The following is a 26,575-nucleotide window of genomic DNA, read 5'->3' on the forward strand; positions in this document are numbered from 1 at the left end:
CGCGGTAGCCGGGCGGACCGCGGCCACTGCCGGGCGTTGGGCCGGACACTGGGGTACAGCCCCACTCGTCGTTTGTGGCCGCAAAAAGGCCGGGTCGCGAGGCCCAGAGGACAAACGAACGCTTTCCAGCATTCTCCATTAAACAATAAAGAGAGCTGTAAAGCCTCAGGTGCTGTGTTTGTTGCGCCGTCTGCGCCGTGCGGTGGCTCCGGACCCGGGCGAGCCGAGCGCAGTGGGCCGGGGAGCGCCTCTTCGGCTGATCCCAGGGAAAGATAAGGAGCCGCCGAGCCACCAGCTCTGTCTAGACTCGCGACCTCACAAGTCAAGCGCCTTGTTTGGATTAGCCCTCCAGATCTGCCAACCTGATCAACTCCTGAAAGAAAAGGGCCCAGAAACATCCTTTTTTCCCCCTCCCGGACCACGACAATTGTCCCTTCTTTAAGAGATCAAGGGCTGACTTGCCCGTGGGAGTGGCGGGGCTGTTAAACCAGTGTCCGGATCCCCTATTCCAGAGTACAACACCCCAATCCTAGAGCAGACAGGCGCTGTCCTTTTTGCTGGACACCCGGCGGAAGAACCACTGGGATGACTGGCATAAATAAGCAGCTACCTCAGTCACATACACAAATAACTTCAGGATGAACACAAACTCCTGATAAATGGGATGGGAAGAGGATCCCAGGCAAGGAAATGCGCAGCTCTGGGGCCAAGCGGGCTGTTCCATATGGCTTCTGTAAAGGGCTGGTCAAGGCGCCTTTCCCTCCCCACCTGGAGAAAAGTCATCTTAACCCACATCTTTCTCCCCAACCTACGTGTTCCCTAAAATATTGTTTTCTTTTTAGAACCCTATCAATACTGAATGCTTTTGCAAAGGAATAATTAAACAGAGAGATTGGCAAAATACATTTTAAAAAATAAAATCAAAGAGCCTTAAGTACAATTGCAGTGAAAGACTGGCTTCCTCAAGGCACAGAAACTGGCTTCTCGGAACCAAGAACTTAAACACCATAAAAATTAAAGGATGAGTGGTAACAATGCTCACAGCCAACACACAGCAGCCTTCCCCCGCCGCCCCTCCCCCTGCTCTGCTCCCTGTGAACCGACTTCTCTGTCTACACTTCAGAAGTCTCTGGGAGGTGTGGAGAGGTCCTCCATCACGGCTTGGGACATTGTAAGCTGTGAAGTTTATGTTTGTGGCGCCTGAGCTCAAACAGCCATTCAGTGGCCTGCTCCGTTATCAAGAAAACAACAATCAGAAAAGATCAGTAAACAGAATTGGCTGCCAGAGCCCTGGATTAACTACTTGCATTTTAGTTTAAAAACACCCTCTCATACTGTACAAGTTACTTTGTATTTTAAATAGGTAGCAAGAAGTGAAGATTTGAGGCCATTTTTTTAAAAAATAACTTTTTAAATAAAGGCACAAAAATAATTCTTTCCCTTTTTCTTCCAGAGTCCCCAAAGAAAACATGACTTGCCTTGTCAAGCAATCTTTAATTGTTGATTAGCATGGAGAAAGTAAATAGTCCTTAATTGAATAGAAGCCAAGCATAATTTGGATTATAAATCTCTTTTACAAAAGTTTACCAAACTGAACTTTACAAATAAGAAAATAAGAACTTTCTGTTTAGTTTATTTGTATTAGGGATGAGATTAAAAATCCAAAGTGCCCTCCAAATTTAGCTCTTCTAGGGGTTTGGTCTGAGATTTTAATTTTTTACCTTTTTTAAGAAAAAGTAAAAAGGTTAAGTAAATCCATATTGAATTTACAACAGTTCTATTTCACAAGAGATGGATCTTGTGACTTAAAATTCAAGGTGCTATGAAAGTACTAATTACTTTTAAGATAACTGGAAAGCACATTGTCTTTGGCTAGTAGTCAAAGGATAAAATAGACCAGAAAAGAGGTCAAAGGGATGGGTTTTAAAAGTTGATCAGGGTGAACAGAAACAGAACATCACAAAGTTATCTATTTGAACTCAAACTCCAAAAAGTTTGGCAAGTGGGTACACAAGTGCCCATGTGCAGAATCACAAATAATAAAAATCAGTTATTTCAATGGAAAAGAGTCCCCAACTATAACACTTAGAAAGGACCCTTTTCTGGTGGCAAAAAAACACAAAATCAAGTCCATTTGATGAAAGGGAAAGAGAGAGTAGACGGAAAAGAAGATAATGTTGCTTTGAAATGATGGGAGAAGAAAAACCATTGTCGTCAAGACTGTATAGAGTGATATGAATTCCCTAATTTAAGGGGAGTGTCCTAAGATGTTTTTAGTTGCATTAAATTTTAGCTTGCAGAAGCTGGAGGAAATGAGTCATGATGTCCAGAAGGAAGAATTCAGACTAATAAGGACGGGATGATCAAAGATAATAACAAACAGAGCGAATTTCATTAGAAGAGCAGAGCTCAAAATGAGGTCTCCAGAGGTGTACAGGAAAAAAAGGAGTGTGTGCAAGAGATGATCTGTAAATGAGGAGACATTTCAGCTACTCATTTCAGAGTGCATGCTGAGGAGTCTGGAAGGGGAAGACACACCTTTCATATGAATAATACAAGAACTAGAATGCTATCGACCCATCAATCCATTCTCAGCCATCAGGCAACAAATATCTTGAACCTAGCAAGTGAAACCAAATCATTCATCATCCCTTCCTTAAATTACTGTGATTAAATTCAAGCTGTGGACTTCAGCGGTAGACTGACATCTCCATATGTAAAACATCACCTTCCCACCTCACCCAAACATACACACATACCTTAATCTTAGAAATCAATGCCAGGAGGGAAAATCGTCACAAAGACGTGTGTCCCACTGAAGTCTCTCCATTGTACTCAAATCCTAAATAAAGTTTTGTTCATCTCCTAGGTCCTAATGTTCTCCAAAGTGTCCACCAGAAGCTATGGCTGGGGAAGGGGGTTCACAGGTTTCCAGTAGGGCTTGGGCCACCCATAACTTTGGCAAGCACGACCTCAGTATTCACCTGACATCCTGGCTTGCTTATTACTTACCCATCCCAGCCATGATGGTGAGGAAAAAGAAAATCTGAAAAGGCAGACCAACAGAAACAATGAACAGGAAGCTAAAAGAGTAAAGTCCCTTGGCAAGAGATTAGAGGAGGGAGAGAGAAAAGAAGAAGAAAGAATGAATAAAAAAAAAAAAAACCTTTCCCGGAGAAGATTCGTGTGAGATAACGCAGAAGTCCTATTTTTCTCAACTGAGGACTACACACCATTATTACTGCCGGCCAAATTATTACCCCTCTGTCAAGAATTAGACACAACAATCAAAGTAATCAACGTGCATGTCTAATGCACTGTAGCATTTTCAATGCAAAGTTTGTTTTCTCTCTGCCCCCACGTTGGAGCCTGTAATTAAGCCGTTATGTAGAACGATGCCAAACAAAAGCCTAATTGAGGCTCGCTTCCCGTCCTCCAGCAGGTTCCGAGAGGCTGGAAGGGACTTGGGAGCTGGGGGACCTCGGGTCTCGCCCAATCTCCAGGCTGGCCTTCGCCCTGCTCCCTGTCAGGGGCCCCCAGCGGGTAACTCGCCACACGACACATGATTAGGGTACGTTAGCTTCCATATTTATTAAGAGTTGTCAGATATTGAAAACGGCATTACACTCGCGCTTACAGATCAATCTAGTTTCCAGAGTCAAAAGTATCGTCCGGGGTGGGGGCGGGGAGGAGAGGAAACAGGGTGGCGCCCCAAACCCCAACTCTACGCCGCAAAGGGCGAGGCACCGAGACGTCCGATTTCGCGCAGTGGCGTTTATTTATCCCTGGGTTCAGACTCTTGTCATTGAACTATTGCTAAATACCGAGGGGGGTGGAGGAGTCTTAGCTACAGAGCGCGCCCACGTAACTATGATCCCCAAAGGGGCCTGCAGAGCACAAGACCGGTCCCCCACCGCCTAAGAGGCTCTTTCCTCAACAGAACACCAGCCCTGTTTCTCCCACTGGCCAGTCCTCCTTCCCAAAGGTTTTAGAATTGGACTCGATGATGAAGGGGTGATGTGAACTCAGGGGAGAGGGGAAGAGGCAAGAAAATGCATACACCGACCAGTCTGGGAATTGCTGAGAAAACTCTCCTCTCTGGGCTTGTCCCTTCAGAGCAAATAAAGCAGCATTTCTCAACCGGCTGACAGCCGCCGCTGGTAAATAATGGTCATACCTCGCTGGCTAGGCAGAAAGCCTCTTAGAGCAAGAGCTTATAATTGAAATACGGGTCATTTCAACAATCCCTAACAGTAGACTTTGGTATAAAGCCCTTCCTCTTAGAAAATAAAACAGTGACTCCGAATCAAAAGCCATTTCAAGCGGGACCCTCTACCTATTTAGGGTGGATGGGTGGGGTAGGACAGAAAGAGACTGGAGGAAGGAAAGGTAAGGGTTGAGGCAGAGAACAGCATCTTTTTCAAAAAAAAAAACAGTAGTAACATTATCACAGCTGAGAGCTAAGGGGTTCCAATCAACTTTGACCTACCTATTGAAACCCCAACTTGGAAACTCAACCTTAACTACTTTTGCAATACAATATCACACCTACTGTATGTCAGTTTACCCTAATTCACATGCAATCCTTAATATCAGACATTTTAACAGCTTGCTTGCAAATATATAAAAGAGGGACCCTGGATCATTGTGTTTATTTATTTATCTATGCCAAACGTTTATTAGTGAAATAGTCCTGAAGATATAATTCTACATATGGCGCTTTGATTTCACATAATATTTTAGGAAAAAAAAAAGACAAAACACATAGAATTAGACATATAATTCAAAGACCACGGTACAACCTTTTTCTTTTTTCTTTTTACTTCAGCAAACAAAAAATGTCAAATGACAAGAAAAGTGGCAAGTCTTCCGACAATAAATAATAAATTACTTTATAATTTTTGCAATGCAAGAGCAAACAAAAAAAAAAGTTTCCTTTTTTTCCTTTTTATTTCCAGAGAGAGAGAAAACAGTCATTTTAACCAATAACTATACACATCTTTGGGGGAAAAGTTCTTGGACAGACACAAGTCAAACACAATCCCGAGACGCTTGTGGCAAAATAGAGGTAACCTTGTTGCAATGCTTTATAAGTTGGTTTTTAAATCTGAATTCAAAAACCTTTAAAGTCGCTTCAGACTTCTTGATAGAGGACGGATCTCAAAAATAGAGGGGGGAGGGGCAAAAGTAAAAAAGAAACCAGCTACAGGACATGCTAAGAGACCCAGGATTTCAATTAACCCCTTGTTAAAGTCAACTAAAAACATCGCAAACCAACGCAGCTCCACCTTCCTGAAAGGACTCTTTCAGCCGAGGAGGCCAGTCACTCTTCCTGCTCTTTTGCTGGAGCTCCTGTTTGGCAAGGCAATGACCAATGTAGAAACAGCACCATTCAGATTAGGATGGACTAGAAAAATTCCTATTTCTGCTTTTCTCTAGATGTGCAGTGAAATGAAAATGCTTTTTTTGAGATCCTTGAATATAAATCCTCTACGTTTTAAAAACGTCTTTTTTTTTTTTTCTCAGTACTTCTAGGGTCATTGAATAGCATATGTTGGGTTTGGGGTTTTGTTTGTTGTTTGTTTTAATTCTAGTAAAATCCCATGATTGTCTTCACAGTGTTGCTACCATATCACCTTGTCATTAAAACAGACTTCGTGCATTTCATGGAGCATTCATTTCTTGATTCAGTTTTCAATGACTGGGTCGTTAAATACTTTTGTTTTGGAGTTCGACATTATAATTTCCCACTTTCTCCAACAGGAAAAAATAATACAGAATGAATGGTCCTCATGCCTCAATAGGACTGGCTACCATGCTGTTAGGTGTATCTGGGAGTTGAGAGGACATCGATGCTACTTCACTGCCAGTAGAATTAGAGCCTGGTCCTCCTTCTGAAAAATTGACCTGCATGGAAGGTTGAGAAATGAATAAAGGAGGCTGTAATAGTATCATAAAAAGATTATAAAGTCATCTTACTGCATATGTGTGTATAATTGTTTCTGGATATATATATATGTATATGTTATATATTCACATACAAAATGAGTTTTAACAGGCTTAAAGAAAGCCTGTGAAGAGAATAACTTGAGAAGAAATCCTCTCACCTTCCCATCTTCCAGAAGATCTCTGTTTTAACTCAAACTGAATTCCCAACATTATGTTGCCTTAAATTATTTAAGAACAAATGTGTTTCCTACTGTAAAATGGCATCACAACTCTACCATGCATGCTGAAAATAAAATTATCCTGCCGGCTACATGTTGCCCTGGGAGGAGGCAAGTTCTTTAGTCTCTAGGCATCAAAACCTCTCTTCCTGAGTTGGAAAATCCATAACCCATTCAGATTCTGTGATGAGATGGGGAGGAGGCTCCACAGAACAATGATTACCTCCCCCAGCTCACAGGGTATGCTTTCCTCCTTGTTTTTAGTCCCAATGCCTCTTGCCCTCCCCAAATTAGGCTCTCCCTTCCCAGATGAGACCCCAGACATTATAACAACATCATCACATTATAAATATCTAGCTCCTTCTTGTAACTCTAAAAGCATTGCCCTGCTCCTGTACACCTTCTCCAGCCATGCCCACCCCAGCCTCAGCTTCCCTTCCCACTGCTCTCATCTGACATTAAAGTTTCAGAACGTGCAAGCAATTGACTGCTCTGAACCCTCCCCTTACCTTCCTCCTATGATTTAGGTTTTGCTCAAATAGTTCATCAGGTTAATGATTTTAAAATAAGTTATTTTGCCTAGTTCCCATGTCTACCGTCCTTTCAACCCTATTGAACTCTTCCATTATGAGGTCAAGGAATTTCTTGAATTTGCCTATCCTCCAGACTGGCCTACTTACCACTGCAGACACAAGCCTGGGGCTAAACCCTTTTAACTACTTGCCTCTGGCCAATTACCTAACTACTGACACTGAGAAAGCAAATGCCCTCTAGGTAAATGTGAGAGTCAAAAGATAACCTCAAGTAAAGCTTTATTTCCAGAGGAAGGAAAAAGGTTTTAGGACAGACCTTCATGTTTCATAAAACAGCATCCTGTAAGGGCTGATCACTCATTAAGAAAGAATATTTGTACGTGTGCCACATTACAAAAACATACATTGCATACTTTTATTTATCTTGACTCCTTAAGCCTTTTATAGGCAAAAGAACTAATTTTCTTTTCTCTGCATATGTAAAATATGTTATGCTAAAACATATTTTCCCAGATTAAATAAACACTGTAACTCTGATTGATAGAGTCATGTTCTTTTTGCTACATATGTCACACAGTATGTAACTAGATGACATTTGAACTCACACAGCTGAAAATATTTAAGCATTTAGATTACCATATTCCCAGAAAGGGCTATAAGATCAAAAATATCAATGATTTATTTGAGTACTCTCCTTATTGATATTGGAAAACTGCACCCAGATCAGTGCCTGCTGCTTATTGATAACAACAATGATTGATTATGTATTACAATCACCTTGCTTTGAGTCCTTAACTATCCCATTCTCTCCATTCTTAGAAGGGAGTAAACTAACTAATTGCTGATTAAAATGCCAAGGTGATCTTTGAAGTCCCTGCCAATTCTCAAAGTCCAAGGTACATGATTTTGCAAACCTGTACACCTTCCCCCTGGTTAGGCACCTGGAAAGTGATCCTTCAAAGCAGGCCCAATTGTTAGAAACTTCAGTATATATACAGTCAAATCATGCATTCTCATAAGAACAGGCTCACAAGAGGTTTATGTCCCTTGCATTTGCTTCCCTTCTCCTCACCACCTTGGTCCCTCCCCAACCCTTCCTTCCTCCTGAATCTTTCAGTGTGTGACAGTTATGCCAGAATCCCCTTTCTGTTGGCAAATCAGTCTGGGAGCTGACACTTACCAGTTGCTGAAAAGCTGGCTGATCTATGTCACTTTGCAAAGCGAAGTCGCTCAGTACTTTCCAAGGCGGCTGGTAACTTTGTACCTCCACTGGGTTAGCCTGTAAGCCACCATCGTGTCTCTCTGGACTGGCAGCCACCATAGGAGTTCCTGTCATCCCCTGGATATTCTGTGAATAGCCCCCCCAACCCCAACATGTTAATGAGCAAATTCCCTCCCCCCATTGTCCTCACAGGCTAAACAAATATACCCTGGTATTATCTTATCTCTATGGTGGCCTTTATTGACTCAGTTAATCTGCTGCACCCTTAGATATTAGCTAGAGTTCAGTTTTGTTTCATTGAGCTTTGATTTTCTGCTTCTGCAGGCTGGACTCTTAGGTGTGCTTGGAGCTTATTACACTAAATTCCACTGTGACTTCTTCCCTTTTACTTTCACAGCTCATCCCAATTTCTCTCATCTGCCTTCTCAGGCCATAACCTTCCAGAAGTAGAAAGCAGAATCGGGCTGGGGGTCCCTTCAGCCTCTAGACACGGTGGTTTTCTGGGCAGTTTCAGTTAGCGGATTAAACAGTTCTCATAGAAGAGCCAACTCCCATCCCCAAGCATTTGGGTCTGGCTGCTATTGTGCTATAATGCACTAACCAACTTAGAAAGTGCCCTGGCCGAGTCTTGGCCAGCCTGCCAAGTTTAATGACAGCAGGTTTTATGGCATTTAAAAATAGGGCCGAAGCAATAAAAAAGAAAAAGGAAAAAAAAAACTCTTTAGCTTAAGTTAACCAGGAGGCCTGCGGGGCTGGCGCTGCCATGGGCCTGTGATAATAGTAAGAGGGGCCTGAGGCCTGGTGGAGGAGGCTCAGGCTTGACCTGGAGGTGTGTGTCTCCTGTGTGCTGGTCACCTGGGGCCATCTCGCCAGCCTGAAGGCACAGCGGCAGGGCTCACACAGTGGTGAGCTGAGCCCAAGGATCTCCAAGGGGGGCCGGCCTACGGAATCCCTGGATCTAGACACCACTCGCACTCAAGGTCTTGTCCCTCGGTCTTAAATATGGCAGAAAACTCCCTAAACACTGGCAACACCCCCGCCAGCCCTGGGAGGGGTGACAGCATCCTTCCAGTTAGGGGTGCCGGCAGGATTGAAGGTGAAGGGCTCAAGCCCACCCACGGAGCCCAGGCCCGCAGCCCCTCCCTCTGCGCTAAGGGCCTCTCTGACCTGCCCTGCCTCCACCTGGTGCCCCCGGGACTTGACTCTTCTAGGGGTGGGGGTGAGGGCCACCTCTCCTGGCTCCTGCTGGCAAGCGCGAGCTGGCCTGACTGAGCCCCGGAAAGCCACCTCCTTCCCCCTGGCGTCTTTAGGCCGGCCCAGGGCCACTCACGGTTTTGTCATTGGGCTGCTGCTGTTGGAGCTGCTTCATCATGATGCTTCGCTTCTTATCCTTGCACCGCTTGTTTTGAAACCAGACTCGGATCACACGAGGGCTGAGGCCCGTCATCTCCACCAGTTGCTCCTTCATGAGCGCGTCGGGCCGGGGGTTGGCAGCGTAGCAGGTCCGCAAGGTGTGCAGCTGCTTCTCGTTCAGCACAGTCCGCACTCGGGTGGTCTTCTCCGGCTGCTTGTGGACGTGGGGCCGCAAGGCCGGCTGCCGGGCGGAGATGGGCTCGGCTGCGGGGCAAGGGGCACCGTGAGCGTGGGCTGGGCCGCCTGACCGCCCACGCCGCTCCCGGGCAATGGCTAGAGCACTGCCGCCCCACCGCACAAAGCAGGGGCCGCAGAGGTGGGGTGAAGAGGGAAAAAGAAATAGAAAATCTAGCTTTCTCATCTGCGGAGGTCAATGCTGAGTAATCTGGGCTGGGAACGCAACCCCTGCCCCTGCTTGTGTCAACACAGCATTAGCCAAAAGGAACTCCTCTCAGGGTCTGCCCCTGTTCACAGCAGGCGCTACATTTTTCAGCATCATCTCCCCACTTTCCTGGCTTTTCAGGATACCCACACTGGGCCCAAGTTACTTTCAATAGCCCCCACCCCCAGGCTTGGAGTCTCCTCTTGGGCGAAGGCTGCAGAGGGTACCAGGGGAGGAAAAGCACACAAAACACCCCTGCGACAGCCAGGGACACGCCACTGGGACCTCTACAAGGGTAGAGAAAACCTTGGACTTCAGTGGGAGAGGACAATAGTGTCAAGGGCTAAAGAAATTGTATTTCTGCTCCTTCTCCATTCACTGTTTCAGTGCTAAATCTACATGGCTGTTCCTGAGCAGCTAAGCGCTGACTCCACGCAAAGGAAAACTGAAACTCTGCTGAGCTCCCTGGGCTCTAGATACACAGACGCTGGGAAATGTCCCCTGCCTCGCTCCCAGTATTTTGATTTCCTCTGTGTTTCCCCGGCAGACTGCACTTAACAGGAGTTGCTACCTCTGACTCTGCCCCCTGGCAAGCTAGTCACAAATCCCCCAGAACAGAAGGCAGAGGGGGGAAAGTTGTAGTTTACTCACCTCCAGTGCATAGTGTGAACTGATACTTTAAAACTGCAGGGGGGTAGATCTACTCCTGACAGGAGGCAGGTTTGGAAACTCTGCCTTCCTCCTCACCCAAACCAAGGTGGCTTTGGTTCTGGCCACCTTTGCCGTTTCCACTCCCCTTCCTGGGGAGTGGAGTCCTCTGATCTGTGAGGTACAAATCCTACACCTTCCACGACCCCCTAGGGTGAGGTCAACACCTATGGGGTCAATTTAGAGCTACAACGACAGGCCTGAAGATGAAATTCTCACCAAATCACATACAATGAATGCTTTAAAGAGGCAGGCTCCCTTTAAAAGGTGATTACTGCAGATTAACTTGTTGACAGTCTTAAATTACAGCTCTGTGCAATGACTTGCAGTTATTAAGACTGTATCTTTTCAGGCCCTCTCACAAAAAGTAAAAATAAATTTAAAAGCATTTTGGAGTGTGGTGCAATTCACAAGGAAAAAGGATTTGGGTGGCTGAACAACTGAAGGCCACCTAGACTTCCTTCACTGAATTAGAGAAGGAAGCGCCAGGGACCCTAGACTCCACCCCTTTAATTAGGCAGGAGCAAGGAGACGACCTGGCAGGGAGCTAAAGCCTGTTTTCAGTAAGCTGTGGTGGAGGGGCCAAAGTGAACTGCAAGTACTGTTCGACTGTGTGTAAACATGTGTACACTAATGGTGCATATTCAAGCGTCCGGTATACGGACACGCCAACCTGTAGGTGGACTCGGAAAGTCAGGGGAGAGGGGAGTACACTGAACCTTGCGGCAGAAGAGCAAAGCACAGAGCGAGCTGCCCCTAAAACACCCACTGAATTCCAGGCCGCTACCACGACCACCTCGGGGCTGCCTTGGCGGCCGCAGCCGCTGGTACACTGGCAGGGCGCGCTGAGTCCCGCGCTGCCTACCCCAGCCAGGCAGAAGCGTACCTGCCATTTGCAGTGGTCGCGCCGGGTGCAGCGGACTGAGCGGGTCGCCGGCGCCGAGGCTTGCCCTCTCCACCACGTCGTGGTCTGCTCGGCAGAAAAGCCCGTCCTCTCGCAGCGCAAACTCGTCCCCAGGGATGAGCTGGCGGCTGCAGGCCACACATCGGAAGCACTCGATGTGATACACCTTGGAGCGGGCGCGCATCACGAAGTCGTTCTTGCTGAAGCCGATGCTGCACTTGGCGCATTTGATCCCGTACAACCTGCGCGGGAGCCGGGCCCGGAGCGGGGAAAGAAGCACAGGAAGAGGGGTCACTTCAGGCGAGCACTTTCCTGGCCCGAGATCGCTGGCTTTGGGGCCCTGAGAAATCATCCTTTCCAAACAAAGCTGGGAACCAGAGCACAGAAATGAAACCTCTTTCCGTATCTCTCCCTTCCTCCCTCTCTCTCCACCCTCCACCTCTCCCTTTCCTTTACTCCCTTTTCTTTTTTAGTTCAGAACACCCGACCTATGCAAAAAAATTTTTTTGAAAAGTACTGATGGATTCCAAACCTGGGCCGCTGCTCTAGCACCCAGTCCCAGGGTTGACCTTGCAGATCTTAGCAGGAAGGAATCCAGGAGGACTCCAGTAGGCACCAGCGGCAAACTTTCGCCAACCTATACTTCAAGAAATAGCTCTGAAACTGAAATAAAAATAAAAAAAAGTCCTCCTTCCAAAAAAAAAAAAAAATGAGGTAGGGGAATGGGAATGTCCCCCATTGGGTTTGCAAACAGACAGACTAGCAAAATAACAAAGTGAAATCTCTGAGAGTTTCCAGATCCTCTTCTTCACAAGTACATTCTAGTCTTTCCCCAATTAAAGATTTTCCTCAGGCAACAATGTTAAGATTAAGAGAAAGTTTCCTCTCTATTCTTTCTTTTATTATTTTCGAAATCTGCCTCTTTGCTCGCCATCGTTCTCAAGCTGCAGAAGCCCCTACCTCTCTTTCAGTTTTAGAGCCATGACCAGCCTGAAAAAAAGAAAAGACCCACTTCTAAGGTCTTCTTCACTGATGGCCTTTCCTTGCTAAGGGACAATCCTTATAGGTTTCATCTAGGCTGCAATACACTGGCCCCCTCTTCGTATTTCAATAATAACAGAAGCTGGGCCATTCTACAAATAGATTGAAAGAGAGAGGAAAAGATCCACCAAACGGGAGGGAACATCCCGCTCCCCCAAGGAGAGATTTGGAAATCTAAATGGTCACTCTGTTCTGCTTTTGCAGCTACAGGATTTCAAAGGATGAGAACACGGACACGCACCCGAGTTGAGGGAGAACAGAGAGAAGGTAAAAGTGATTAGATCCTTCTACAAATGTGTGTATCCAGAATTTGGCACATGCAGGTCTGTTTGCAATTGAGCAAAACACTATCTCCCTAGGACTAAAGATACTCCCAGAGGTGCCAAGTGGGCTCTCCTTCTCTAGAATCTTGAGTTCACACACCAATGGAGTAAACAATGAAAACAGCTCATTTGTCAGAGGTTACAAGGTAGATACAAAAGTTTTTCTTCCTCCGCCTACTCAATGTGAGATCTTCCATTTCATAGGATAAAGACTTTACTTTGCCAGTGACCAATTTAGAAAATCCCTCCTCCTTCCTGTACCCCACTTCCCTTACTTCCTCCCCCGCCCCCTACCAAAGTATTAACCCCCCTACTGTTCAACTTTACCTATCAAGATTATACTCTTGGCTTCATGATTTAAGAAAAATAAAAATGCTGGACATTAAGTGAGCAGGAGAAAATTGTGACAGCTTATTAAATCCTAAATAAACTTCAACAAAAGTTCTAAAGCTCTTGAAATCTTATAAGTTACAAAAGATTACTAATTCCTTGTTAATAGCCACAGATATTTAAGGAAGTAATATTTTGCTATTATTTATCATACTAGCAAAAGTGATATCTCTTCTGTTTGTTATGAAAACTAATAAAATTGTCTTTAAAAATTCTACTGGCTTCCTATAGCAGAAAACGAAGTTTCTGACATATCTACACAGGTCAGAGAAAAGGTGAGATTAGCAAAGCCTGATGCAAAGTAAACTGGAGATAATCCCCCCCCCCAAAAAAAAACAACAAAACTAAACTCAGAAAGTTCTTATGTGGTTTTAGTCTTGTCACTATGGGTGATTCACTCATTTTATCAGTTACCAGATTTTAATGTGAGAAAGGAAGGTGTTCAATTATCTAAATATACCAATTGTTCCTAGGCAGATGATGGGCAATTTGATCTGCTCTGTCCAATTCATCAGCTCAGATAAGATAAGAAAGAAAAGACAGTTAGATGTCACCAAAGGGTTAATATTTAAAAAGATTAAATTACTGGCCTTTCTGCAAGGAATATTTAGGTTGGTTTTGAAATTTCTGGGAAAGAGCTCTGACCCTGAAAGTAAAGAGCCAATATCTCTAGTTGCTATTTCAAAGTGAACCTCTTAAATATGCTTCCATCAAACTTTTATTTCATCTATTGCATTGATAATGCCAAAGAATTTGTAAGTTACGAATTAAAAAAAGGACTACAATAAATAAATAAACAGAACACTGCATTATACAATGAAACATGACCTGCCTTTAAAATTTAAAAACACAAACTTATCCATCTTTAATTTTTTTTTTGTTTAAGGGTAGGGTGAAAGAGGAAAATATTTTGAGCATCATAAATTCTAAGAATAGTTTAAAGTCTCAATGCCACACAATTTATGAAAACGACTCTACAGGGTTTGGTTGCTTTCTTCCTAAAAAGTGAAATGTACGGCATAGTTCAATTTTTTAAACACACTTACAGGGTAACTTTTGCTTGCTGCACTCCACCAAGGCAAACTTAGCCGAAAGACAAAGCCACACGAAATAATAACTGAGGGGGAGGGGAGGAGAGGAAAATATCGCAAAATTGAGGAAGAAGTATAAATGCCATACCTGATATAATCTCTTTTACAGTAGGTTTTCCCATCCCTAACAAAGCACGTACAGCTCTCATCCAAATACTGATTACACTCCGCACATTTCAAACATGCCGCATGCCATTCCAAATCCGGAGAAACCCTTAGAATATACTGATCGTGAATTTGATTGCCGCAACCAACACATAGGGAAATCAGACGTTTTTCTGAAATGAAAATAAATACATGATTGACTAACCGTTTACTTCCTACAGAGATAAACACACTTTTAGTGTCGTTCTCTTATAGGGCATACTCTGGGAGGTGTTTTTTTTTTTTTTTTCTTCTCCTTCTCTTTTCTTCTCTCTCTCTCTCTCTCTCTTTTTTGAGTATTGCACTTTGGAATGGTAATTGAAGTGTACCATCAAAACCTTGACTCGTTTTTTAACAGGAGGTGGAATATATGTAAAATGCAGATTTGAACAGTCTACATTTGTACGCCTAGCACGCAATCAAACCCACTCATTTTGTATTTCTCCCCCCCTTCTCTTTGCCATAATCATTCGGAAAGATTATGGATAAGTCAAGTCAAAGAAAAGGTTTTGACTAGAAGCGTTAAGTGAACGCAGGGATGTCTATATTTTCCATGAAGCACGCTTTTAAATAGCACATAGGACTGGATATTGTTAGCAAGAGCAGACATCAATACAGTTGTCACTCGTTCTCTTTTGCAAGTCTAATGCTAATTCACATCTCGGGGTATTGAATGTGCAGGCAGACCTTTGCAACATAATAACCTGCTCCGAGAGCTCAGGATTCTCGAGGAGGAAATCACCGCTTAGCACCAGAAAGCTAGGGTTTTGGAGCGCACACAGGCGAACTCAAACACAAGGTATGATCAGTTTCCCGAAGATCAGAACCGACAGCAAGCATGCAGGCGTGGCGGTAACAAGAAAAATCCACCTTTTCTCTCTCTCCAGGCAACGACTGCAACTCTGACGAGCCCTTGGCACGCGTGCCTGAGAAAGACCCCCGCACAAGAACAGAACACCGAGCCCCACAAGGTAAAATAGCCTCTTACTTTTTGGTGGATCTCCCATGTCTCCCATATCTGTAAAAGGGAGTAGTGTCCACAGTGAAATGGTGGTTGTACAGTTGGTGAACAGCCCACAGAGAGGATGCTGGAGCTGTGGCTAAGTGGGAAATTGTGGCCTCTGGGGTTGCCAAGGCTGAAAGCCGCTGCTCGGCTGCGCCGCGCCCTCGCGGATCTGGGAGTCCAATTTAAGCCGGCGGGAGTTGGCTGAGCGGAGGCGCTGCGGCGGCGGCGGACTCGGCACGGCTCGGGCACCTCTCTTCCTTATCTCTTACTCAAACTTCTCTGCTCCAACTCAGCTCCATCGCCATTGGTCTGACGCAGTGCGCGGGGACGTCAGGCGAGCGCCTCGCCCATTGGCTGCAGGGCGCGCGGCGCAGCTGTTCTGATTATCATATTTCAGCCTCGCGGCTGCCGTGAGCCACTGACCGCTCGGCGAGCCCGCGGGAAAGGAGTGGGGCTCCCGAGGCAACTTGCTCGGGCTTAGGCCGTTTTCTCCCGAGGCTCAGGCTGCCCGACTGCTTTGGCTTTGACCTCCCTTTCTTTCTCCTGCCCCATCCCTCGCTCCTTCCCGGCCGCGCCGCCTGCTCCCGGGCCTCCTGTCGCGCTGCTCCTCCGCCCTGCGCTCCTGGGGTCCCCGCAGTCCGGCTGGCCGCGTTGCGCTCGGGGCTCAATTTTCCGCCGGTGGCGAGCGGCTGGTGGGTAGGTCTTCCTGTTGATCAGGTCCCTCCTTGGCGCTAGAAAAAGGTGGAACTTGGAACAGGCCGCTTAGCTGGGTTCGGTCCCGTGCTGTGGCGCACAGCCAGGGCCTGGCTCCGCTTGGCTGCCGGAGAGGGTGAGTTCCCTCCAGAACTGGCTGTGCAGGGCTTGCTAGGGGAAGAAGAACCGGGAATGGGATGAGTAGACCCAGAGGAATTGTTCGTTGACTGCTACCCTATTACCCCATCTCCCAGACCTCAGATACCCAAAAAACGTGAGGTGGGAGGAAACGGGCACTTCTTGCCGTAACGGACAATCAGGTTGGAACGCACAGGTAAAACGAAGTTGCCTTCGCGGACTGCCTCTGTCTCTTTCCGACCCACGAGGTCTGCTCTTTAGTTTTAACTCTAGAATTGAAGCTCACTAACCCGAAACCAAAGAGTGGAATGATCTGCCAGTAGCCTAAAGTTTGTAAGGCGTTTATATCCTGTTCAATTCTTCGCTCTTCTTGTCTACAACCCTTTGTTTTTAAGCAAACTCGTGCAGTTAGCTCTGATGCTTTAATATTATAAAGACAAGTTTCCGTGTCTCTAGATATTTCTAAAAAATGAATTCGTCTAAGGGCTCAAATAGGGAGGGGTCTATTACAGAACAGTGATGTATTTATTTCACTTCACCGAGTGTTAATACCTAATAATTTTGGGAAACTACTTGGACAGAGAAGAATGTTGGCCACAGCTCGGCGTAACCTTTTTTAGTCATTTGTTACACGTTCCCATCGTCTCTCCCACTCCTCCCAAGACAAAGTCACAGGAAGGCCGGGAAGAACTCTCACATTTACCCCCTAAGCTTGAGCTATCCCTTATCTCATGGGAATACCAGGTTATCTAAAAAGACCTACAAACACAGCCTGAGAAGGCTTAATTTTGGTGTCTTGTTCCCGGTGAGTTAGGAAACTCCTTTCTTTCTATCTTTTGCTAGATCTAACCCTTGAGCTGCGGCCTCCGTGGCAAGGTTTGAAGGGCTGTGCCTCGGTCCAGAGCACAAGGAGAATCGGAGATATAGCATGAGTTTCTTTCAGACCTAGCTGCAGCTTTACCAAGATCCCGTTTAGTTTTGCTTTGTTTTCTTTCAAAGAACATTTCAAACTAGATCTCTTCCCTTCCATTTTGTTATAAATTATTTGGAGTGTGTGAAAGCAAAAAGTGGGTACACTTAGGTTGGTAAGCTTACCAGTTGTGTTTGTTTGGGGGCTTTTTTGGGTCTGTTTCTGATCTCTGGTGTTATATGCATGGAGCCTTTTGTCACATTGCTTTTGCAAAGCTGATGATGATCCAACGTGAAGCAAGTCTTGCCGCTATGTGAACATATTTCCTCCATAGATAAACATGTTGACCCTAGTAAAAAAAAAATACCACTATAATGTCAGAAAATAAAAAGACTTTACCCAGTCGTATTCCATCATGACATGTTTATAAAATGGAATTAAATACCAGAAACCAACCTGATGACATATTTGAGACCCACCAAGCGTCCTCCTTATCCATCCTCCTTCAGACCGGCCTCCACCCCCACACTGTGGTGTTTTAACTCCCTAAACCAATAAGCTATTACAAAGAATTATTGCCGATGATAGCGATCCTAAAGAGAAAAGATGGCATGTGGCTTAGGAGAAAACCTTTAGTAATGGGCAATTTCACCTTAATGGTGAAGACAACATGTTTTCCCTTTTTCAGCCTGCACCATTATTGTAAACAAGTATTTTCTTAATAAGCTCCTAAACTATAGAAACAACATCCATGGAGAAGATATCCCATCAGAGGGGATGAAATTTGAGGAAACCCAGTAATTATGTTGTTCCATGATGAGTGTGCTCTGGAGTCCTTATGCATCTGTGGACAATACATTTCACATTAAGATCAAAGTTAGAACGGCAGGCAGTAACTGTTTCACTTCACCTTCAAGTTCTGATGCCATGGATTATTTCCTTAGGTGACTGATACATGTAGATTTAGTGCAGCAAATGTATCTGTAAAAATTTTAATGTTTTGTCTAGAATACATCAAACTGCAATTAGCAGTATTTTTCCAGAATACTTGATCACAGGAGCGACCTCTTGTGTTCAAAGAGAGGATTAGACCCTCTCCTCTCAGGAGAGGACTCATTTTGACCTTTGTATATTGTGAAGTCAAAAATACATCCTTGAAAACAGCCATGGTGTGAACCACTGGTTCCAAAAAGGAAGAGTATGAATAGTTACTAAGTATAGTCTCATTACCTTCAGGCCACCCTCGTATATTTTACAGTGCCACTGAATAGAAAGAGGGTGCTGAAGTTAGAGTAAGTTCCTCTTGAGTCTGTGGCATCTGCCAAGAAGCCCTTCTACACACCTTCCAAAACGCAACAGTTACACCAAAGCCTCCTAAGGGGGCTCTTATGCCTGTGTTTTTGTGTGCTGTTGCTTGCTTCCTTGGCCTCAATTAAAATTTAGACAGTTCACATCAAACTTAATGCCAGATATAGATTCCTGAACATATTCTCAAGCCACATTTAAAAAATCTGAATATGTTTTAATTGCAATCAAAAAGCAAAATTACACATTTATTTATCCCTCCAATAACCTCTGGCAGATAGATTTTAAGTTGGTTTTTTGGGAATCACGTGCAGTGAGGAAGCTTTATTCTTTTCCATATAACCATGACTGGGAAAGAAAGGGAGGCTTTGATCCCCTTTCCCTGAGCTATGAATTTGTTTAGGAATTTATTCCCAGTGAGGTGATGCTGTGTGTTTAGCCTACATCCAAAGCAGGTTAGAAGGAGTAGGGTAACAATTAGCTACCAGTTTCAGAGAATAAGGTATTTAGGTGGGAAAAATATAACAGGAATTTGTTTTCTGATATCTGCAACAATGTGGAGAGCAGAATGAAACATGAACGTTTTATTCACCTCCACAAATAGGTATTGAATTCGTGTGTATGTGTCCCATTTACCCTTCCTATTTTTACTTTTTAAGCATAGTCTCTGAATGGTGTAAAAATAAGGCTGTGCAAACCATGGGTATTTTTAATTGTATCTAAGGGTCAGATAAAATTATATGCCTTTGAAATGAGTCACCATTAACCATTTATATTCCATTGGGGACGGGGTGTGTGTGTTTAGAACCAATTTGCCTCTCTTCCAGTTGTTGCTATCTTTATTGAAGATGAATCAAGAGAATCTGTGCTCTAATTTCAGAGAAAAAAAGATCTCCATGTACCATTGGGTATGAAATGATTCTCTTGTATTTTTTAAAACTTAAAAATGCTTCGCAATGATAATAAAGGCAGTTATTAACAACACTAGCAAACCTTTAGTTGTGATTTTCATTTTTTTGTTGCCTAAGACTCCTGCTGTGATTGTGGGTTTGTTCATTTTTAACTGTTTTATTAACCAGTTCAAACGATCTGCGTGGATTAGCAAGAATTTTCTTATATACACATTGTGTCCCAGCCTGCGTTTTTTCAGGTAGTTGTTTCTGTCACCAGCGTTCCTAGTATTCTTTCTTGGCAGACAACAGCTCAGAGGGCACCATTCTCCTGCAGTCTGTTGCTGGGTTCTCAGCTAAGATAAAATTCCACGCTCGGGTAGCGGCGAAGCCACAGACCTCACGTCAGTCCTGAGCTTGCGAGGTTCTGAAGTTGATGCCAGGAAGACGTTCGGCCGAGCGAGGACGGAAATTTGCACCCTCGCTTTAAAATTGTCCTTGCAGAAGTATTTACTATGATTTCTCTAAAGCGGCTGATAATGTCAGATGAAATCTTTTTCTTTCCCCCTCATCTCCTTTGAATTCCTAAATAATCAGGAACACTTGGATTTTTAAGAGTTCTGTAAGGAGTCCCAGGTTGGAGCTGATGGGTGCAATGTGCTGACTTAGTGGTTCTGGCCCAAGGACACGCTGAACCCTCCATTTGGCAACGCCTTGGTTACATGTATCGGATTCTCGCGGGGCAGATGGAGCCGGGAGAGGAGGAACAGCTTTATCTCCCCAGTCTCGGGTTGTTGGGCTCAAGTGTACCACATCTGCCTTGGATCTTGCAAAACACCCACGGGTCCGCCCGAGCTCTCGAGAAATCCGGAGCAAGTTGCATCAGTCCAGTTAATCAAGTTGATCAAATCTAGTTGATTTTTTTTTTTCCAGAGCTACACCCTTTCCCTCGCTGCAGTTGTGTCCAACAGGCAGCTCTGAATTTAGCGCCAAAAGGTTTTTTTTTTTTTTTTTTTTTACGGAGGAGCTGGAGGTTTACTAGGTACAAGCGGGGGAGGGGAGGCGAAGATACCTTAGAGGAGGTCAAGAGGGGGGAGGAGGAGCAGAAAATTACCAGCCGGGAGGAGGAGGGAGTGGGGAGCCCAAACATCTACCAGGATGCCTGCAGTAGTAACCTCAGAAGTCTCAGAATTCAGCGCTCGGAAACAAACAGCCTTATAAAGTGTCCTGAGATGGAGTTTTCGGTTGGACTGCAGAGGTGATGTCCAAAGTTACAGCTAATTTCTCTGAATTAAAATTGGTGGTTAAAGCGTGTGTGTGGGGGGGGCGTGGTTTAGTGTAGCTAAAGAGAGGTGCGTGAATAGGGGCTTTAAAAAAAAAGGAAGGTGACAATCGTTGGTGACATCTACCAATAGATTCTGAGTCTAGAACAGAGACATGCCTAGTCGGTTTGGAAGATAGGATTTTAGGGACAATTTTTAACGTCGCCTTGTGCTCCGACTCCGTGGAGGTGAAGGAGGTGAGCTATCAGCGGGCGTGCATTTAGAGTTCTCCAGGACTCCGGATCGGGGTTGTTAAAACTCCACAGTTCTTTGTGACTTCACGAGGAGAGAATTTGCCCTGCTCCTCTACCCGCTAAATGCCAAACGACAAGAGAAAAGGAGCCCAAGAGACGACCCCTTTCAGAAAGAACGTCACTTGATCAACTCAACTGAGTTATTAACTTGCTCCCTGAAAGGTCAGCGACGCCTTCCCTTCCCCGCCGCCTGCAGCTGAGATCAATGGCTCCACCCCAGGTAGCCTCTTGCCCAGGGCCAGGAACTGCTGTCCTGTGGTCCTTCTCGGGCTCAGAAGCCTGGCTATGTGTTTTGGTTTTTTCCCCCAGGAACCTCACCTGCCCGCATTCAAGCACACAGGTCTCCAGAAATTTCCCCTAGCCTGAGTCCAGGGATCAGAGAAACCGTAAACGAAGAGACCATCTCCTCAGTCCCCTCAGCCTCTCCCTCCCCAGTTTTCAGGTTGCTAGTCTTCTAACTGGACTGCCCTCCCTCATCCTCAGTGTTCTGAGCTCAAGGCCATTTTTCAAAATTCCGTCTTCATGTTGACAGAAGTGGAAAAATTGGAACCGAATCCACATCACCTGCCCTAACTCTTGCTAGAGGAAAGGAGGAGAATCACCATCAGGCAGACCTCTTTCCCATCCCGGGATGGCGATCACAATCCTTGGAGATTCCAAACTTAGTTCTTCCCTAATGTGAATCTGCTTGTCCCTCATATAGGGACCTAGACCCCGATGGCCACCGTTGCGTTTGTGGGCCCGCTTAGGGACTCAAAAGCAAAGATGCATCCTGGATTTAGTCCCTGGCGATTGGAAATCTGGATCATCCCTATGCGAGGGGTGGAGTTGCCCCTGCCTCACCTGGAGGAAGTCTAAAGGAAGACCCTTCAGCTTCCTGGACGCCAAAAATTGGGGGAAGAAAGAGCAACCTCCTGCAACCAGCTCATAGATGCAAACCTTTCAGAAGGTTGAACTTTCCGTTTTAGGTTGGCCCCTCTCAATGTCCATTCTCCCAATTCCCACGGCTTCCTCCAAAATGAATATACTTGTGAAAAGAATCAAGATACCATATTAATTGTTTCAAACTCTGTGTTTAATTACATTTTCTGCCATCTGCCACTGGCACAACTTCTGCTGAGTGCCTGCATTCCAGAAAATTATTAGGAGAGAGTTCCTCTGCAGTTGCCTGGGGGCAGCATCCAGAAATGCTCACAACACAAAACATTTTGGTGAATAGCTTAACTCTAAAAATCACCCCCAAATAGAGATACTGCATAGTTGTCAATTTTTCAGGTTTATTTTATTCACTTTGTGTTGCCAGCGTTTGAATTAGAAAACATAGTTCTCAAAGGAAGCAGCCTAGATGCGTTTTTGTGTTCAGCTGTCAGGCGGGCAACCTACACCAGCTGATGAGCCAGAAGGGCAGGCTCCTTTGTTGATTGAAGAGTTCACCAGGCAAGACATAATGATTATCTTGTTGCCTTTTCACAGTTGTCTACTGTTGACTTATATTGGTTCGCCTCTATTACACAAAATTTGATCCAAAAATGAAAAATAAAAATTATAAGTTAAAAAGATAATAATGGTAATAGGTCTATTTTAATTTTAATGGGCTTTGTTAATAGATTATACATAACTCATGCTCGTATACATGAAAGTATCAAAAGTATATATATATAGCATGTAATTTATGTATAATTACGTGTGTTATAATTATATGCTGATGATAGCACCATTTAACATTGCAAGATGATTTTATAAAGAAAAATTAGAAGTGCTATTTCTGATACACATAACGCCCTCCTTCTAAGAAAATAATTGGCAGGCATAAAAATGATATTCAAATGTGCTTTTATAAAGAGAAGAAAATTTGAAACTAAATAGAGCAAAATCCTATCAGGCAAAGTTGTTCGTAAGTAGGCTGTTAGGAGTTAATGTCGTCATGAAATGTTTTTCTGTTTTGTGCCACCTCACTTTATGGGTACAAAATACACATTTTAAAGTTGTGCATTTAAATGTGTATTTTACTACTTAAAAATTTCTATTCACACTTGTCAGCAATATAAAATGAAAAAAACCTGAAAAAGTCCTAGATAATGCTTAAAAGTAACTTTGATTTAAATTCTATGGTTTGGCAATATTGTGCTGATCTTTATTTAATTGCAAATATTAATACGTTAAGATTAATATGACCCTAGATAATATCACCACATAATTTACAAGAACTCTATGTAAGTAAAAGCAAATATAAGAAACTGCTTAACTTTCTATACTATCTAGTTAAGGATCTGTTATCAAAATATAGTAAAAATAATGATTCATATGTATAGCAGAAAATGTAGTATCACTCTTATCAGAGTATTCAATCTAGTTGTAAAAATATTGAACTGTTACATGATGTGTATTCTCCCTTGAATGTAGCTAAATTGATGATGCTATGTAATATTTTAAGAATCTTCTGGCTCTTCTTGGACACATGTAATAGCCCAGGAAGATCCTTCCACCTTTACCTATAATGCTAAATCAGAAATTATATTAGTACCCATAACTAGCATCCTGCTGAATTCACTTAAATATCATGACCCAGATTATTTTATGTCTCACTTCAAAATGTGGTACAGTGTGCTATTTCATCTTCTTGGCCCAGTCTTAGGATTTATTACATACTCTTTTATGGGCTGCACAAACCATTGGTGATAATAATGAGAACCACTGTATATAGTTACACTGGCTTTGAATTCTCATATGGTGTATGAAAAAGTATAAACTGTATCTTTTATGTCTTGACAGTATGTTTCTTCCATTCCTAAAGTGTTGATTTAGCTGTTCTGAACAGGGTGTGCCTCTCCACTGTCCTGTAGCCAGGCCATAGCAGATCTGCTGATGGGACAGTGGATACGCTTTGCTAGGGAAGTATATTCTTTTGGATTGTGCTATTAATGAGGGAGAAACAGGAGAGCAGCTCTCAAAGGGGAGGGAACCATAAGTGGAAGGAAAATCACACTTTTGAATATGGTAGTGGAGAGAGAATTCAGTGTATGTAATTTGTGAGCCATCAGAAAAGAGAATGAAAGTAGGTGTTTGGCTAAGATGAGACAAGTATTCGATTTTGAAAAAAGAAAGAGAAAGCTTACTGAGGAAAAGAAAATATGGGATACATGTCAAGAGGAACAAAAGAAAGGAACAGGACTGGGTGACCCAGTTCCTCCTGATAAGATGTGCATTTAAGGGCCAAACCCAGCCCCTGGACATGTAGTGGGTGGAGGTGGGGAACAGTAGACTTTAGTTGTTTTAATCTGGCATTTAAAACTTTAAGCTCCAACTGAAGGGCTTATTTTTATTTTTTATTTTTTTGGCAGAAAAGTAGCTTATTTGGCAATAATTATAAAACTTTTATTGCATCTTTATGTTATGCTAGAATGTTTACCAACTATTAGCAAACTCTGCACAGAAAATACAAATTGAATGGACTAGGAACCCCATATTATGGAGTCATGTGTCTTATGTAACTGGGCTTATTTAACAGTAGGATTTAGGAATCAGAAAGGAGAAAAGACCAGGTCTGAGAGGGCATTTTAAAAAATTGCTTCAAAGTTTTTCAGACTTTTTATTAACCATTGCCCTTTATGTAGACCAGATTACACCAGAAAGTGTAATTCAAATATTTTCACTGCTCACTTAAACCACAATAAAAAGGAAAAGGTGTTGTGAAAACACTATGTCCTGCTCAAGTTTATGCAAAACATCTCGAAAGGCTGCCAGCAACATTGTTGTTACTTTAGTAATTCTGACCTGGCTTCTCATTCTCCTAGAGGAGTTCTGATCTAAGAAGACTGTAAGCCAAAACCACAGGGGAGTATTCTTTGCACCCAGGCACTTGGGAAGAGTTTGATTGTCCAAAATGTTGGAAAGGTCAGATACAGTTGTTCTGGTAGACTTCTATTCTGGAGGTCACAGGGTCAGAACGTCTGCACATGTGCCCAGACCAACATGCCCATAAAAGCCTGATAGGAGGCAGCAGTGCCCCATGAAAGGTCACACCCAGTCAGAATCCAGCAACGTTGGAACAGAGTCTGTTACAGAGAAGAAATATGAGACTGACAGCAGCAGCAGCAGCAGCAGCAGCAGATAAAGATGGACTGGGGATTAATCGTGGTAAAATACTGAACAAAAGAGACAACAGATTCTCCTAAGTATGAATCCTCCACTCGCAGGTTTCACAAAACACACTCTTCAGAGTACAAGCTGATGGGTCAGGGTGACCTTTGCTGGGCTGAGAAAAGCAGCTGCTGAGTGAATCTCATGGCTGACGGAGAACACCTAAGGGTTTTTTAATGTTAAAAAAAAGGAAAAATACTTTATGATCCAAATACTCCTGAGCACCATGGTGATCAGAATTGCATTCTCCCTCATGGCTCATGACACTCATTTTATATTTATATATATTTTCGGCTACTATCAGCCCGTGGCTGGCTCTCTGGGAGTTTGCTGTCAGTAAAGTCCTCTTATGTTTCTAGGTTTAGCATTTTGCCTCCTTTCATAATCTCTCCTCATAGAGGTATTTTGTATATGTGAAACCTGTTATGTGACAGTCTTTGGGAGCCACTAAATGGTACAGTTTAGAGGGCTCTAGGCAAGGCCACCCAGACTGCAATAGCACCTCCTTGGGTATCTGGCAAAGCACCTCAAATAACTCTGAGGAAGATTTACTACTGTGATACTCACAAAAACTCCTTGGTTTTCATGAGTTTTTGCCTAGTTTTGTTTGCCGGGTTTTAACTTAAAAGCCAAAGCTTTCTGAAGGTGATTTTTTTTCTGCCTATTCCTTTCTCCTCTTGCAGTATTATGAAGGTTTTTATAATAAGTATGTGAATTATAAGAAAAAAGGAGCAAATGAAGGAACTGTAAAGGAAAAAGGATGCTAGACTTAAAAATAAGAGCCACTCACTGGAGAGCTGCTCAGCAGTTACAAGGAAAGAACGATGAAGATCTGGGGTTTCTAAATAACGTGCTGAGTGAAGCCTCCAGACCCCAGAATGGACCAAGGATTATTCTACATGTATAAAATTGTATGATGTTTACACAAACTAATGTACGACAAACTGACAATAACACAGAGATCAGTGGCGGCTTCAGGATGGGGGGGTGGCAGGAAGCTGTGAGAGGGGGAGATTACAAAGGGACTGGAGGGCAGTTTTGGAGGTGATAGAGACCTTTCCTTATCTTGATTGTAGATGCAGGTGAATGAGTTTATACATAGGCCAAAGTTTCCCAAAGTATATTTAAACACCAACAGTTTATTGTGTGTTGATTATACTTGAATAAAGCTATTAAAATAGATCTCATGAAAGACACGGACCATTGTGTTGCCCTATTTTTTACAATTCTTGCTATTATAATTTTTACAATAAAGTGATGGAGAAAGGGCAGAAATGCCACTCTGCCTATAGTGAAGTAAGGTGATGTAAGGGTGAGAAAAAGGAATTTACCTCGGCCCTAGTGGGGTCTGGTTAATAGCTGCTCAGGAACACCAATCTTCGTGTTTTATTGCCTCATTTTAAGCACTTCCCTTTTTTGTAATATCACTATTAAGGATCCTAAGATGTGCTTTCAAGGAGGTTTCCCTAATATTTTGATGTCCTCAAAGTCAAATTAATTCTCTTAACTCCTAGCACACTGTGGGTAATTTTTGAAAGTAGCATATTACTGTCTATTATTTTAGGTATACGTCTTATTACCATCTTCATATATATATAT

The 26,575-nt window shown here is 43.7% G+C and overlaps 1 protein-coding gene across 1 annotated transcript; it reads right to left on the reverse strand.

Moving 5' to 3' along the window:
• Window positions 1-4,650: 4,650 nt before the first annotated feature.
• ISL1 (ISL LIM homeobox 1) lies at window positions 4,651-15,899 on the reverse strand. The gene is made up of 6 exons (XM_003782783.2): window positions 15,307-15,899; window positions 14,263-14,452; window positions 11,312-11,571; window positions 9,253-9,539; window positions 7,881-8,048; window positions 4,651-5,907 (listed from the first exon to the last, which is right to left on the reverse strand). The coding sequence occupies exons 1-6, from the start codon at window positions 15,332-15,334 to the stop codon at window positions 5,791-5,793; spliced, it is 1,050 nt and encodes a 349-aa protein (XP_003782831.1). The 5' UTR covers window positions 15,335-15,899; the 3' UTR covers window positions 4,651-5,790.
• Window positions 15,900-26,575: the final 10,676 nt, after the last annotated feature.

Source organism: Otolemur garnettii, unplaced genomic scaffold (assembly GCF_000181295.1).
Source record: "Otolemur garnettii isolate 467f Iridium unplaced genomic scaffold, OtoGar3 scaffold00005, whole genome shotgun sequence".
Classification (NCBI taxonomy): domain Eukaryota; kingdom Metazoa; phylum Chordata; class Mammalia; order Primates; family Galagidae; genus Otolemur; species Otolemur garnettii.

Excerpts from the sequence above, each read along its gene's own strand:
- ISL1 (XM_003782783.2), bottom strand. The coding sequence starts at position 15,334 with ATGGGAGACATGGGAGATCCACCAAAAA. Across the intron at positions 11,572-14,262 it reads TGTAAAAGAGATTATATCAG|GTTGTACGGGATCAAATGCG; the intron begins GTATGGCATTTA and ends GCTCCCGCGCAG. Across the intron at positions 9,540-11,311 it reads GCGACCACTGCAAATGGCAG|CCGAGCCCATCTCCGCCCGG; the intron begins GTACGCTTCTGC and ends CTTGCCCCGCAG.